The sequence below is a fragment of the Dicentrarchus labrax genome, unplaced genomic scaffold (genome assembly GCF_905237075.1).
Source record: "Dicentrarchus labrax unplaced genomic scaffold, dlabrax2021, whole genome shotgun sequence".
NCBI lineage: Eukaryota > Metazoa > Chordata > Actinopteri > Moronidae > Dicentrarchus > Dicentrarchus labrax.
In genome coordinates, this window is record NW_026136713.1 from 17,717,492 (window position 1) to 17,733,961 (window position 16,470).

The 16,470-nt window shown below is 37.9% G+C and overlaps 1 protein-coding gene across 1 annotated transcript; it reads right to left on the reverse strand.

Moving 5' to 3' along the window:
• Positions 1-1,541: 1,541 nt before the first annotated feature.
• guf1 (GTP binding elongation factor GUF1) lies at positions 1,542-13,235 on the reverse strand. Its single transcript, XM_051420761.1, has 17 exons — positions 12,808-13,235; positions 11,481-11,592; positions 10,330-10,478; positions 9,934-10,014; positions 9,750-9,827; positions 9,574-9,657; positions 9,427-9,491; positions 9,128-9,331; positions 7,826-7,965; positions 7,411-7,534; positions 6,698-6,830; positions 5,476-5,619; positions 4,845-4,978; positions 4,181-4,282; positions 2,049-2,168; positions 1,887-1,923; positions 1,542-1,785 (listed from the first exon to the last, which is right to left on the reverse strand). The coding sequence occupies exons 1-17, from the start codon at positions 12,991-12,993 to the stop codon at positions 1,651-1,653; spliced, it is 2,028 nt and encodes a 675-aa protein (XP_051276721.1). The 5' UTR covers positions 12,994-13,235; the 3' UTR covers positions 1,542-1,650.
• Between the last annotated feature and the right edge of the window lie 3,235 nt (positions 13,236-16,470).

Below are 16,470 nucleotides of genomic sequence, written 5' to 3' on the forward strand. Positions count from 1 at the left end.
CACACTGCTGGAGTGCAACTTGTCAAAATGTGCACTACTCTCATCCCTTTCACTTGAGCTAAATACCAATTAGTCTCTTAAATCCCATTCGCTTTAATTTGCAAAGTACGGGCAGCACACAGGGACAATGAGATATTTTCATCGAACCTCTAACTGCTGGTTAGAAGGTAAGTGGACTGTCTGGAGTTTATATGATTTAAAACTGACATTTATGGAGCCGGAGGCTGATGAGGTCTGATTGAAAATGAGTTCAGGGGGGAATCAACGTCCTTTCTGCTCTTTTGTGCGTTTGAGCTGCTGCTGCCATCTACTGGGAACACTGCTTAAAGGACAGGCTTTGATATTTTACTTTTTCACAAACGCAGCACAGTTGGCACAAAACATGGTAAGAATTGTAATTTATATCACTGTCTTTTAGAGGTCAAATGTCAGCGTCAGCTACCAATCAAGAGCTGGTAGGGACTAAGTGTTTTAATTGGAAGGCACAGCCTGGGGGGGTCTCCCTACACCATCCTGCAGCAACTCACTCAAACTGTAGGACGTTAGTTAGTTTAGTTGTAAATCAAAGACACCTAAGTTACAACATTAACATCTTAATCTAAATTAGTTAAAATTTGACTTTGTAATAGTAAAAAAATACATCCTGGTTAAAGTCAAATTCAAAATCATCTCACACGGAGACCAGAGATTAAAACCAACACAGAGACCAGAACAAAAGAGTCTCATTAAATACCAACATCTACCATAAACAACACTTTGCAGGCACTGTTTATGGAAAATGATGAGAGCATGAACCAGAAGATCTACTGTTCTTCTCTTTTCATTCAGTCTACAATGTGCAGAACTTATATGATCAAATTGGCACATTTAGTGTTTTAAACAGGAAATGTCTCTATAAGAATATACAGAATTTAAATGACTGAGCCAAGTTTATATCTTCTCACTTCATGAATGACTGAGCCAAGTTTATATCTTCTCACTTCATGAAAAATAAATCATGGCCTGAACAATGTTTCTTTTTAATTGTCAGTTTTACCTGCTTAATCCTTCTCGTCTATAAAATGTTGAGTTATGACTGCTGAAGTTTGTCTGACCAAGAGTGAAAGAATAAATGACCTAAATGATCAACCAATTACCACATTTAATTTGTTGACTGACTGATGAACATCTCAGAATGCAATCAAATAATTATCCATACTTACTGCACTGTATAGTATATACAGTGACATGAGGTGTGGGCAGCACATTTAATGATGTATTATTATTATGTATTTTTAACATTAAATGAGGTTCAACATTCTTCTGCATAGTTTGGTCAAACTGTGTTGTCATATGATAAAGCCAAAATCACCATCACAAACAGAAGTGTTAATAAAGTATTAGACAATCATTCATTTTGAACAGCGTGTAATATTTCCTTTTTCCTTTCCTCAATCTCTTTATTGGTTTTTGCACAGAAATTAATATTAAAAACTGTTAAATGAAAAAAGAGAGGAGAAGTAATGATGCATATCGTAGAAATCAGCACAATTACAGCAGTCTGCAGCAACAATGATCTTTTTATTCAGATAAATTAGTAGTGCCTTTTAATAACAAAGACCTATATATATATATATAACCTATATAATAATACACTAATGGTATCGCAGTCTATTTTTGTTTCCTCTTCAGAACATTAATGAAGGCGTCTTTGGGAACTTCCACACTGCCGATGAGCCGCATCTTCTTTTTACCCTCCGCCTGTTTCTTCAGTAGCTTCATCTTACGTGTTATGTCACCTCCGTACTAGCGACACAAAACAATATATATATATATATAATTCACTTTATTTGTGGTACATTTGTAGATTAAAACAATTCTGAGAGTTAAGAGAAACTTTTACTTACACATTTAGCAAGAACATTTTTTTTGTAGGCCTTAATTCTGAAAGAAGCAAATATTGTCATGTCACATTTAATACACAAATACAATTCATAGTGCTTTTTCTATATACACTGTTCTGCATCTCATCTCATTCTGACAAAGCTTCCGGCTGATGTTGTACTTACGTTTCCCTCGCAATGACCTTACTGCCAATAGCTGCCTGTACAGCGATCTCAAACATCTGCCTTGGTATGGAGTCTTTCAGTCGCTCACACATGGCTTTCCCTGAACTGTACGCCCGGTCTCTGTAATGAAAACACAAACATCTGAACCAAAAACAACTGTAAAACTCTACAGATACACAGCTCTACACTACCAGCAATCCATCATAAAATGTACTGTTCTCACCAAATCACCTCAAAATAGAGCAGCTGATAATGACATATACTGCACATGTGTCGCCCCCTTTGGGAAGTGATTGACAAGATGAATCATCGGTCCAAGTTTAATCAAAATGGCATTTTAAAATTTTAAAATGTGACCTTTAATCACAGCGAACTCATCCAAATAATCAGCATTAGATTTAAAAATCAGAGCAGAATGTCAACATACGTCATCTTTCCAAGTTATTTCACTAATCGGACCATTCTCAACACGGTGAAAATGTTCAGGATAAAAAGGTTTACGGCCATAAAATTGCTAAATTTTTGCCACTGAGGCAGTTCTGTGAAGGTTAAAAGAAGTAATGGTTTGACATTTGGGAATACCCGGAGATTGATACCACACTGATGTTTGTGTATTAATTATGAAGCTACAGCCAGAAAGCGGTTACCCTAGTATAGCATAAAGACCGGAGACAGGGACACAGGAAGCCTAGCTCTGTCTCCAAAGTTCAAAAATATGTTATACTATCATTTGAATCTTGTCTATCCAAACATAAATGGTGGTACAGTGGTAAATACAGTGGTGAAGTTGCAGATTGTAAACCAACTGAATGTAGCTCAACCTTCCAAGTGCGTAAGAGAAACTACTGTGGCCACCAAACTTACCAAAAACGCAAAAGGCCCTATCGAGTGTTTAGTTTGTCCTTTGTGGGCTACTGTAGAAACATGCAGATTTGAAATGGCAGACTCCCTCTGTAGATAAAAACAGCTCATTCTAAAGTAACAAAAACTCAACATTTCATATTTTCTGGTGATTATACGCTAAAGACAACATACCTATGAGTATTATATTCCATTTCTGCCAATAGATCCTCCTAAATATTACACACTGGACCTTTAAACTAACCAGATAAAATGTGTCAATTAGTGAGCGTTAGAGGTGTTGCTGGAACATTTTTAAACTCAAACACACAAACAGGCTAGTGGTTTCCTCCTGCTTACAGTCTTTATGCTACCTCTTAGCTCTAGCTCAAACTAAATGTATAATCTAACTCCCAGCAAGAAGATAAATAGGCATATTTCCCAAAATGTGAAACTATTGCTTTAATGGGTAGAGCATGACACTGAACACCAGTATTTGAGGTTCGCAATACACCTGTGTGCCCTTGTCATTCTATAATGTACTTTAGATAAAAGCCTGCATATCAAACAGATGTAAATGGCCTCTCTGCTTCACAGGTCATCCTTGTCTCACTTCAGTCCAGTCACGTCCCATATACTTCAGTCATCCTCGAACGTGCCTCTCGTAAAAGATATTCTGCTCTGTGATTGGTGCGATTGCGTCGCCCTTAAAGAATAACTGAAATTACGCTCGGCTCGGCTCCAAGGCTTACAGTGTGAACGGTGGGAGAGTAGAAGCAATCGTTGGTGAAGCGTAGCGCCCTTCAATTACCAAAGTCTGTACTGGCGTTGGTGGTAAGTACATTAAATATCTGCTGTGCATCATCACTTTTCGCCTGTGAAGTTACTCTATTGTCCTTGTCACAAATGGAATGAAGTCCTTGTCCGGTGTGTAAAGTCACCGTAATAGATAATGTTAACACTGGCTGCCAACAGGCCATTTTTTAATGTTATCCTGGGCGTTGAATACATTTCATGCACCATAGGCTCAGAAGAATTACTTTAGTAATGAAGGACCATATAACCTTGAAATTATGTAAAAATCTGCCATTTCTTTTCTGTGACAGCAACAATAATAATTAAGGTATGGGAGCCCGCTGTGACAAAAAAAATAACAAGATCCTCTCAAGCAGCATCAGAGTCACACCTCCTGAGACAAACGAGGAACTTACCAACCAAAATATTTAGTGAAAGATTAAACTTGCAGACTTATTCTGCATGTGAATTCAGCTATAATTTCAAACACACAGTACCTGTGTACAATCGTGATGAGTTCTTCCACAGGTCGCCCATTCAGCAGAATATCCATCTTTATCAAATCAGCAGCCTGGTAGCCAGCATTCTCGTAGTCAAAACTATAAGAGGATAAAATCATGAGTCAGACGTGACGCAGTATTTAAATAAAGTCCCCCTTCACTCAAAACTATGTTTTTGCTCTTGTTCTTGCAGTTGGATGTTTGAGCTTCACTGTGCAGAATGATGTATGTGAGTTTGACACTAGAAAGATGTTTACAGATCTGCTGAGAGTGGAAAGTTTCTTTTTTAAGGTGAAGTAGGAAACATCTTGTGTCCAGCAGGAAAACTTGAGAAATTAACACAATTTGCACATTCATAGATTCTGACATTTTTAAAGGAGGTAAAGTAAGTAAAGTAAATTACTTTTTAAGGATTTTAATGTGGAAATTATACTTTTTTTTTGCAGAAAAAACATCAGTCAAAGGAAAGTTCCTTGTGAGTGTTTTGATTCACTGACTTTAATTCATCCTGATATAAGATCCAGTTTCATTTGACACTGCAAAAAGATTCTTTCCACCACTTACCAGATTACAAAGTAGCCTCAAAATGCATATTAAATGTTTATGATTGAATGTGTAGTATATGTATTTATAGACGTAGTACTTTTAGTACTAGTTTTACCTTGCATAGCCAGAGGACAGCGATTTGAGGAGGTCATAGAAATCCACAACGACTTCATTCAAAGGGAAGAGATACTTCATCATGACGCGTTGGTCGTCTATGTACAACATGTTCTTCTGGACCGCTCTGCGATTCTTTAACAACACAAGATTATATTGTTTTTGGCTTCAGTAGTTTTATATTACAATCCAAAGAAGAGCTGCTTTGGTAACCTAATCAATCAATTACTTTTGAAATTGAGGGAGCTCTAAACATGCAATGTAGCATCAGAAATATAAACACAATGGACTCATTTTCGAGTGTTGTTTTCTCTTTGGCTCCAGACCAATTTGGAAAAGGGTAAAAAGCAAAGCTGCACTCTCGTATCTGCTGTCAAAATACATTTTCCAACAGGCTTGAGAATCAGGCCAACTCGCCTGTGAGTATTCAGAGACATCATCATTCTCAGATTTTTTTTAAAACACGTCTACCCTTAAAATGAGATGTTTACAAGGCAGATACATGTTAGCGGTACACAAGCAAATGAAAATGAACCCCATGTGGTGCAGAAACACATTCACACATTCAGGTTAAACAGTACAGACAACAGTTTGTCATGCATTTGATTTGCATTTCCCATTTTTCCTCTTACCAAGCAGAGACTCATAATCTTGCCAGTGTAAGAGTCGGGAGCGAGAATGGTCCCCAGTACCATCGGCTCCAAATACTCTGACACAACTGTTCTGTCTGGGAACTGAGCAGGATTCACGATGGTGATCTCCTTACTGCCGTGTTCCTGTAAGAAGAACCAACAAGATTTGAACCTCCAAATTAAGCAGATAAAGGTCTTTCCAAAAGCTTTAATGATGATTTTAACGTGAAACTTCACCTAAAAGCTTTGTTTTGGGACTGAAACACTCACTGCAGGCTTGAAATAAGGCTATAAAAGGTTACCTTTACATAAGAAAATGGTTTAAGTTCCAGGGCTGACAGAGAATGTAGGTAACACTTTATTTTGGATAATCTGGACAGACTATAAACTACTGGTTTATAAAGTATTTGTCACATCTGCTTTGTCTGTAGATGTTTAACACTATAATTCATAGAGTGTATCTACTGTAACAATTCACAAACATACTCTAAGTAAGTTGATTTTGTGCCTAAACCTAAGCAAACCTTTATTTGTGAGACAGTTGAATAGCTGAATCTCAATCAACAAGTTGTTGAAATGTGACAAATACTCTATAAACAATCTGTAGGCAGACTATCCAAGTACAATGGAGTATATTATGACATTAAAGTCAGCTAATGGGACCACTGACTGGGCTAACTAGGGTATGTGACATCTGTGTTACGAGAGAAAAGGTCCATGCTGCAACAATCCCCTTTCTTACTTAATTACTACTTTAGTCCCGGCCCTAAGGAGGGTTAGGCACAGCTCTCGAATGGAGTTTGAGGGGAGTCTTTTACTGCAACTAACCTGCTAATGATGACTAGGTCGACTCTCTCTTATGAGTCTTTCAAGACTGAGAAATTGTGTAAATTGTAATAATTTGTCATAAAATAATAATTTAAAGTCTTTACATCCAGTAAGTTGCTGCTCTGGGATGTTGTTTCCAAGGAAACTCAACGCAACAGCAACAAATTGGCTGTGATTTTGCTTCTGCAACAGGACATTTTAATTGCCCTCTCAAGTATTTCCCATCAAGCATGTCCCATATGTCGTGTTACAGGAGAGCACGCCAGTAATACCAGAGAGGCTCCATTTATCATTCATTACCAAGTCAGTTCAATCTTTCCTTTTGCTAAGATTACAGTACGAACCCAGCTCTACAGTAAGACAGGAAAATATATGAGCAGGAAGCGGCTCTTACCTTGATGAGTTTGGCTGAAGAGAGGACAGCCTTGTAGGGCACGGTGGGCGCCGTTACTATAACAGAGGCATTGTACTCCTGCTCCAGCCTCTGATTGAACACCTCCATATGGAGAAGACCCAGGAAGCCAAGTCTGCAGGGGGACAGGAGGGTTCACAGGTTCACTCAAGTTTCATAATTGATATTCATGCTTTTAATTACAAAGAGCCTGTTTGGAAAGAGTTCAACAGTGAGTAAGATTCATCGCTATTCCAGTGCAGTTTCATACTTCCAAATGATCTAAATCACTGCCACTAATAGAATCAAATTTACACCAGCTGGACTGATGTGACCTGTGATGATAAATAAACTCTTGCTGTCTATTTTGGCATCATACAGTATGTCCCGAGGAAAGTTGCTTATGGCCCAATCAATCATATCTTATGATGTCCAAGTTTGTGTAGAAACCGATAAGAAAGAAGATAAATCTTGCAACTTCTCCCACATTTGGTGCCTTTTAGGAAAAAAGTGAATAACTTTTCTGCAACAGCAAATTACTTGGAAAACATCCAAACATCAGGACTCCCGAAGCAGGTTGGAACTTTTTTTGCGCTCACACTGCTCAATGTCCACACTTTTGTTTTCATTACTGGTCACAGTATATGTAATGACCCCACTCCTCTGTTGTGCTCTTAGAGCCATTTTTCATTCTAATTCCAAGCAGTCGTTCTGACCTCCAGCCTGCTCCGAGGGCCAGACTGCTGTCTCTCTGCACTGTGACACTCGAGTCATTCAGGGTCAGTTTCTCAATGGCGCTGCGAAGGCCTTGGTACTCCGACTGGTCCATCGGATACATGCCTGAGGGACAGAAAAATAAAAGACAGAGTGCACATCAGGACTCAAGCAGAACTCTTTTCATTTAGTTGGAAAGCACAGGCACTCACTGTACTAGCTATTGAAACACGACATGCACTTAAGGGGTTTTATGTTTGACTACATCACCAGTGATACCGGAATATTCAAGGCTAGTGCTCCGTTACGTACTGAGTAGTTACATTATTGCATGCGGTGTTGAAAAAAAATGTTTTTTACAGAGAGATTTTGATCTGAGAGAAGCAAGAAGCAACAGCAGACGAGAACACTTCTCACCAGCAAAGACCATGGCTTTGGCGGGTTTAAACCCTGGAAGAGCTTCCACCGGCTGCTCCTGGAGATAGAGTGTGTCACCAATCTGGGCCTCCTTCACGTCCTTCATCCCTGCTACGATGTAGCCAACTTGGCCTGCAAACCTACACGACAGTCGAGGAGAGTTACACTAATGCAATGTAAACCGTCCTCCAGTGGACAGTTGGACAGAGTGTAGACAGACGGATGGATTATTATTCAGAGATGGCTGCAGTGGCAAGAGATTCGGAATCAGATTTCAAACCATGTATTACATTATACATTTCAGGATATTTTACATTTCTATTGCAACAAACAGAATTTAGATAAACCTAAACTCATTTTAAAAACTATCTTCTATTTTTAATCATTAAAGGTCCCATATTTGAATTTTTGAATAACCAAGAAGATGGTTACGAAAACTAACTAAATATTGTTTTTTTCTCCTCTTTCAGGCACCCCAGTAGCTCTCCTGGTAGAGCACCCACCCAATGTATCAAGGCTGACTCCTTTCTGCAGCGACCTGGGTTTGTTTCTGAGTCCTTTGCAGCATGTCATCCCCTCTCTCTCCTCTGTCTTTCCCGTTCACCTCTCAAGCTTTCGCTGTCTAATAAAGCATTACAAATGCCCTCAAAATAAATCTAAATCTCCTCTCTCGTGCGTCTCTCTGGAGCTCCAGAAAGAACTGGCCTCATTAGTCAGTCACACTTGCACAAACTTGTTCCTTTTTAACTCTTGTGAACTTTGACCGGTGGAGTTGTAGCCTCAACCAAAAGCAAAGACGCACAGCGTGCATTCGCCTCAGCAGGCGATGGTCGCTCCCCTGCGTTTGCGTATATGTGTGATCGAAGCCTTAATATTAATAAGCCTTTCTTCTGATTGGCTGACGGCTCCTTTAAAGGCAGTTTCTGAATACGGTTTTGATACTTTCACAGTATTTACATAGCACCTAGACCTGCTTCATAATCATATATGATATAAATCTCCCTTTCTACAATATGGGACCTATAAAATGCTATATCTTTGAATAATGCCAATTAAAATTTTGTTTTCCTAATTCGAAGATATTCAGTTTATTATCACAAAAGACTAAAAAAGCTTCACAACTTAAAACCTTTTTGCTTTAAAAATGATCTAAATGACAAAACTCACTCAACTATCAAAAACATCAAAACAGTTGCAAATTATTTTTCTGTCAATATAATATTTTCCGCTCCCAATATCAGCTCTACTGGATGAGATATCGAGTGAGAGAAATGACACGAGAGGAGGAAGAATGACCCTTACAGCTTGCCAGTTGAGTGCTCATCTGGCCGGAGGAGCCCCAGCTCGTTGACCTCGTAGGTTTTGCCGAGATATGCTGACACAATCCTGTCCCCTTTTTTGACCCGACCTCCAAACACAGCGATGTTGGCCACCACTCCTCTATAGTGGTCGAAATTGGAGTCAAACACTAGGGCTTTAAAGGGGTCATCAATACTAGCTTCAGGTCTGCGGATACAATGAAACAAAAAAAGAAAAAAAGCTTAATTTGTGTGTGTCAAACATGTTTCATGTGAGAAATGAAACAAGATTAACTTTCTTACGGTGGAATTCTGTCTACAACCGCTTGGAGAACGTTTTCAACATTTGTTCCAAGTTTAGCTGAAATCTGAAAAAGATGAGGCCATAAAATTAAGAGAAATTCTTCACAGAAGCGATGCTGAAAACTAAAAAGCAAAGCTCCAACTCACCCTGATGCATTCTTCTCTCGGAATATCAAACACCTTTTCAATCTGTGACTCCACTCTCTCCGGATCAGCATTTTTCAAATCAATCTAAAAAGGGAGAAATGTCCAATTAGAAAAAAACCCCATTAAAATGAGAAAAATAATGTGATTAAACCAAAAACAAGTAGGTCTCATTGTACCTTGTTGATGACAGGGATGATTGCCAGCTGAGCTTCAAATGCCAGGTAGAAGTTGGCCACCGTCTGCGCTTGAATCCCCTTCACGAGACAGCAAAATATTAACAACGGCATCACATGGTTGCACAAACATACAGCCACAATGATTCATGAAGAAAACTGGGAGATAGAAGTCTGGTTTTTGTACCTGATTGGCATCGACAATCAACAGGACACCTTGGCATGCAGAAATCGATCGAGACACCTCGTAACTGAAGTCAACGTGACCCTGCAGAGAGGGAAAGCACAGGAGATTCAGAGAGAGTCATGGTAGTGCAGAATGTAAAGACAATGACAAAATGTTCATCTATCGTTTTGCTTTTGCAGTAAGAGGCCACTTTGGTCTAATTAATTGTGAATGAGAGGTGAAATCTGCAATAAACAGGCCAAAATGCATCTAGTTGGGGACTTATGGAGCACATACAATCTGCCACAGTAGCAAACAAGAAGTAAACAATGAGGAAAGGAAGTCGTTAGGAGGATTTTCAATGTAAACGAAAGGTGTCTGGGCTGGAAGAGAGGACTGACTCGGCTGAGCACTTACCGGTGTGTCGATGAGGTTCAGGAGATACTGCTGTCCCTCGTGGTTGTAAAACAACGAGGCTGTCTGGGCCTTCACCGTTATCCCTCTCTCTCGCTCCACCTGAAGCTTGTCCAACACCTGTTTATTCTTCTCAGTCTTTGCTATGGCCCCTGTTTGTCAATGACATCCATTAGTGAACACATTGTGCTAATCAGTTCCTGATATAATGTGGTTCATTAAGTACTATGTCTGAACCTCAACAGTGACCCAGTCGCTGACACTGTGTGTGTGTGTGTGTGTGTGTGTGTGTGTGTGTGTGTGTGTGTGTGTGTGTGTGTGTGTGTGTGAGAGAGAGAGTGAGGGACGGACAGCGGGAGAGAGAGAGACACAAGCTCTCTCACTCATGTCATTAGTGTTGGGCGTTACACTGGATGAAAGGACAAGCTGTGTATTGAGACGGAGCCTTAGTAAGAAGGATACACAGTTAATAACAGTTATAACTTTATAACAATGAATAACCCACGATTAACTCTCACGGCACACAATAATATGTGACAATTTGTTTCTTACTTGTGCAATAAAACGTGAGAAATATCTCTTTTTATGTGAGTTTATAGACTTTTTAGAACTATTTTAAAATATTTTGTTTGTATTAAGTTCAGTAAAATAAGCCACTATAAAGCCATATAAAATAGGGTCTCATAATTAATTTAAATATTACTGAAATTACAATATCCATTAGATATTTTATTAATTATTAATTAAAATAAAATGCTGTAGTGCTACAGAGAAGCTCTGGTCTTTAAATCTTATTCTCCAGATGACAAATGTCACATCATCATAACTTTAACAGTTTTTTTTCAATGAAAATTAAATTATTATTCCCACTAATTGTGACTCATATCACAATATCTGTCTATAAAAGGCAGAGTCAAATAAAATTAAATAAGAAAATACAGTAATATATCGTGAAACCATCACTCAGCCACACGTTATTAAACAACTATTTGGAGAGTAACAGCCACACACAGATCACAAATCCCCTGATTAATGCACACAGTCCAATTACTGTAGATACCTACCTAATACATTAAATTATCACATTATCAGTTTGTTTTCAGACCTAAACCGGTTGTGACTCTTGTGTGAATCTGTTTGATGAGCAAACGTACCTGTCATCTCCAACAGCCTGTCAGCCAGAGTGCTCTTCCCGTGGTCAATGTGAGCGATGATGCAAAAATTCCTGATTCTGTCAGCAGGGAACTTAGACAGGTCAACAGCATCCTTAAAAGAAAAAGGAAAGAAGCCTGTTAATTAACAACTGCTTAACTGTTACTGTAAAAAACATCTTAAAGAAATAGCAATTAGGGCTGCACGATATGGTAAAAACATAATTTTTATGCAATTATTATGACAGATATTTTGTGGGAATAATCATTTCTGCATCACAAATTGAATTTTCACTAAATGATTTAAATGTTTTCTTAAATCTGGAGAACAAGATTTGTAGAGCAGTGCAGCCCTACAGCACTTCATTATAATACTTTAATTAAGAGCATTACTGCTCTTGTTACCTGCATATTTAGATTATATTTTGTATTAATTGTGCAGCCCTAATAACAATATTTAAGGCTAATCAATTAACTTGTGGATGGGGCAAATACAGAACCATTTAGTTTAAATGTAATCTCAGACTGTAACAGATAACAGTAACACGTGTCGATGTGTTTTAAGTGCATCTTCAAGATAATTTATAAATATAAACCCTTTTCACAAACAGTAGGGTAAACACCAGTGATACTAATTAAGGCTCTGTTCCATTTAACACCTGTGTTTACCCTAATATTTCATGTCAAAATGACTGCTGTGAAAAAGGTCTCTTGGCAGGGATAGAATAGTTCAATGCTGTTTATATGTAACAATGTTGTATTACAGAATTATGAGCAGGAAGCCTTTCACAGAGACTCACAGAGACTCACAGAGACTCACAGAGGTTCACAGAGACTCACAGAGGTTCACAGAGACTCACAGAGACTCACTGAACTCACAGAGACTCACAGAGACTCACAGAGGTTCACAGAGGTTCACAGAGGTTCACAGAGACTCACAGAGACTCACAGAGACTCACAGAGACTCACAGAGGTTCACAGAGACTCACAGAGACTCACAGAGACTCACTGAACTCACAGAGACTCACAGAGACTCACAGAGGTTCACAGAGGTTCACAGAGACTCACAGAGACTCACTGAGACTCACAGAGACTCACAGAGACTCACAGAGACTCACAGAGGTTCACAGAGACTCACAGAGACTCACTGAACTCACAGAGACTCACAGAGACTCACAGAGACTCACAGAGGTTCACAGAGACTCACAGAGACTCACAGAGACTCACAGAGACTCACAGAGGTTCACAGAGACTCACAGAGACTCACAGAGACTCACTGAATTCACTGGGAGTTCATTGAACCTGTTTCTGAATGTCTCTGGTGGTTTACCTTGTCTGTCTGTGTGCTGATCATCTTGAAGCTGCTGGAGAGGACGGGCAGCCTCTTCATCCAGCGATGTCTCAGCAGTGTGTAGGTCATGTTGTAGTTCAGTATTTTCCTCCTGTAGGTTTTGAACTGTAAAACACGTCTTAATAAAGGTGTTTCGCACCAACGTTTCACGAGAGAAAACGACATGTTTCTGGTTAAGCTACAAAGTCACTGAACACGTAGCGTGAAGGATAAACAAACGTCAGCTAACTAGCTGTGGAATACGTCTGCATTGTCATGACTACAATGTAGGCTGTTGCCATAGTAGCGGACCGTTAATTAACTACCACGACGACAGAAATGCTTTAATCTTTAAATGTAGTAGTAAGTATAGTGCTGTAATCTCCCCGGTGCATGAGTTCTTAAGGGTGCTGACATTTTGGGTGACAGTTCATCGGCAAAGACTTCTGGGAAATGGTGTTTAATTGTTCAAACCAGAGATGATGTAAAGAGACAAGATGGTACGCTGTGATAACTTCCGCTTTCGTTTTTTTGCCGGTCAGAGCAAGCGAGCAAATTCCTTCAAGACGTATCTTTGATAAACTGTAACTGCACTTTATTGTATCTAAAGTTAATTATAATGCTAATGAACTTATTGTAAAATAATAATACTGATAATAATAATAATAATAATAATAATAATAATAATAATAATAATCACAGAGACTCACAGAGGTTATTGTATAATAATAATACTGATAATAATAATAATAATAATAATAATAATAATCACAGAGACTCACAGAGGTTATTGTATAATAATAATACTAATACTACTACTAATAATAATAATAATAATAATCACAGAGACTCACAGAGGTTATTGTATAATAATACTACTACTACTACTACTACTAATAATAATAATAATACTGATAATAATAATAATAATAATAATCACAGAGACTCACAGAGGTTCACAGAGGTTATTGTATAATAATACTACTACTACTACTACTAATAATAATAATAATAACTTTATTAATATGGCACATTTAAAAACAGAGTTTACAAAGTGCTTTGACAGACAAATATATATAACAACAGAGGGCCAGACAGTAAGGCCAAGACAGAAATAAAGATCAAGAAGAAAAAACATGACTGAGGAAAGACAATGATGATGAAAGATAAGGACAGTAAATACATATTGTGATTAAATATAAATATATGCAAGAATAAAAGCCAAACAAGCAATAAAATGTAATAAAATATGTCTGCTGATTGTTATTGTTGATTATACAGTTAGGAGTCATCAGCCTCCAACTGGAATAATATTATAATGTTAAAAAATATATATATAAAAAAATAACATTTGAACGCGTCAAAGGAGGATGACCATCTTGACACACTATTAACTTTGGCAGAGCTTGTGGCAGTCGGAAGTCCCGCCCACTCAACCTGTCAGATGGAGGATAAAAATGGATATCAGTTGCTATGACAACGAAGCTGCCTCTTGCACAAGAATAGATTACTGCTTCTCCTCTTTGTGCACCCAGAGATAATAATCCTCTATTAGCCCCAGTTTCTGCCTGTCATGTAATCATCATCTTTTTTTTTTTTTTTTTTTTACACTGAGGATCGTGTTTGAGTGACACAGTTAAACATCAGTTTATCTTAAAGATAATACAAGAGTTTTATATAAAAAAAATAAAAATAAAAATCTCACATGCTAGCTTTCTGTTATATTATCTATTTATATATATATATAATAGGATATTACAAGAATCATCAATAAACAAAGATGGGAGTCATCAGGGAATCGTCAGGGAATACATATCTGCTTGTTTGATGATGCAAGACAATATTAATGTATGCATAGTAAAAATTAAAGACCTAAAATAACACAAACTAATGGAAAATTAACTTATTTTTCACCTCCAGCTTGCATTTCTGTTGTTTTTGGCTGAACAAAACGGTCGGAAAATTGAAAACCTTGGAATCTGGTTGACATAATAGCTGTAAAAAATGTTGTCAAATGACCTGTGGGGATGCTTAATTCTGTCACTTAGCTCTGTGACTCCAGTTTAATAATTAAAGTAGAAGTCTCAAGTGTGAAAATAATAATTAGTGAGAGGCACAAACTGGAGATGAGCCTCTATTGTCTCAAATGGCCCAAAGAGTAAGTTATTTATATATTTTAAAGCTAAATAATTTCTAATTAATGAAAAACAAGATGTCATTTTGACTTAGAGTGCGTTATTAATAACATTAACGCTGTGCTCTGCTCCATTCAAGTGTCCCAGTAGGTCACGAGAGTGTGACAGCGAGCACAACAAGACCCCGAAAACCTGAAGCATCGAAATTCACACATCATTGATTTTATTATTTACACCTGGGGTTTTCCTGCCGTGACATGTCGATATGTTTTTAAGTGAATCTTCCAGATGAATTGTCAACAGACCCTTTTCGCAGCAGCCATTCTGACAGGAACTAGTAGGGTAAACGTTATAGGTGTTAACCAATTATACCAATTAAGGCTCATTTCCATGTGTTTACCCCAAATATTTCATATCAAAATAGTTGCTTCTTTTATTTGTTTTTAATTTTTTTTTTTTTTTTTGTGTGACGTCTTGAGTTTGTAACCTAAAACTGCCCTCTGGTTTCTTGATTTTAGAAGCCATAAAAATCCAATAAGAGCAAATGTGTCCTGGTTCAGTGATAATGTTTGGTATTGATTTTGGAGTCACAAGGTCACATGATGAGGAAGCTGTTGAAATGAAAAAGAAAAAAACTGCCATTATTTCCTACACTGTAAAACCAGATAAGTTAATTTAACTAACAATTGCTGAAACATTTTAAGTTAAAAAAAGGTTTTTGATTATGCAGCTTTTTACCTGTCATTTTAAGTGGCATTAAGTTCAAGAAACATTCTTGATTAAGTACTTTTTTAACTTGGTATTTTGTTTTCACTGTACAAATAAAAAAAATACAAAAATCTATTCAACTAAAGCTACTTAATCAATTAAATTAAGTTATTTTTGCTAAAAATTGGTGATGTAATCAGTTAAATTAACTTTGAATCGGGTTTTACAGTGAAAACATTAATGAAAAGTAAAGGAATTACACTCATAATCAATAAAAGTGAGCTACAGACCAGTTTAGTATAGTTTCTTGATAACAATTTTCATTAGTACAGGCAAGTCAGCATGAAGGTAGTGGAAAAAAAAGATAATTTATTGATGGTCGACTCCCCTAACTGTCGTCCTACAGCCAACGCCGCTGGACCTGCAGTGAATCTCTAACTTCTCTAACAGGCAGATAAACATCTACGACTCCAAACTTGACACTTGAGTGAATAAACTGTAAATAATTCTCAATTATGAAGATTTCTGGACGTGCATGTAAGCGGCTCTGCTGTGCCGTCCTATTCTAGACACCTCTACATCCATCAGTATTGATTTCTGTCAGGCCCCCGCCACTGAGTGGATGAATGGGGTCAGCTATGGATCGAGGAGGAGACGGAGAGACCTCACATTTGGGTCTTGTGCTGTGCAATGCTCGAGCGGTGGAAAAAGATCAGGGCCACAGAAAATGAGACTTCAGCGAGCGTTGCGTTTGCAGCTCAGTGCCACGGGGCTTTTTGTTGGTTTTACCGACACATTTGGTAATGATAGTCCCTGGCAG

Excerpts from the sequence above, each read along its gene's own strand:
- guf1 (XM_051420761.1), bottom strand. The coding sequence starts at position 12,993 with ATGTCGTTTTCTCTCGTGAAACGTTGGTGCGAAACACCTTTATTAAGA. Across the intron at positions 11,593-12,807 it reads TCAGCACACAGACAGACAAG|GATGCTGTTGACCTGTCTAA; the intron begins GTAAACCACCAG and ends TTTTCTTTTAAG. Across the intron at positions 10,479-11,480 it reads CAGGCTGTTGGAGATGACAG|GGGCCATAGCAAAGACTGAG; the intron begins GTACGTTTGCTC and ends ATTGACAAACAG.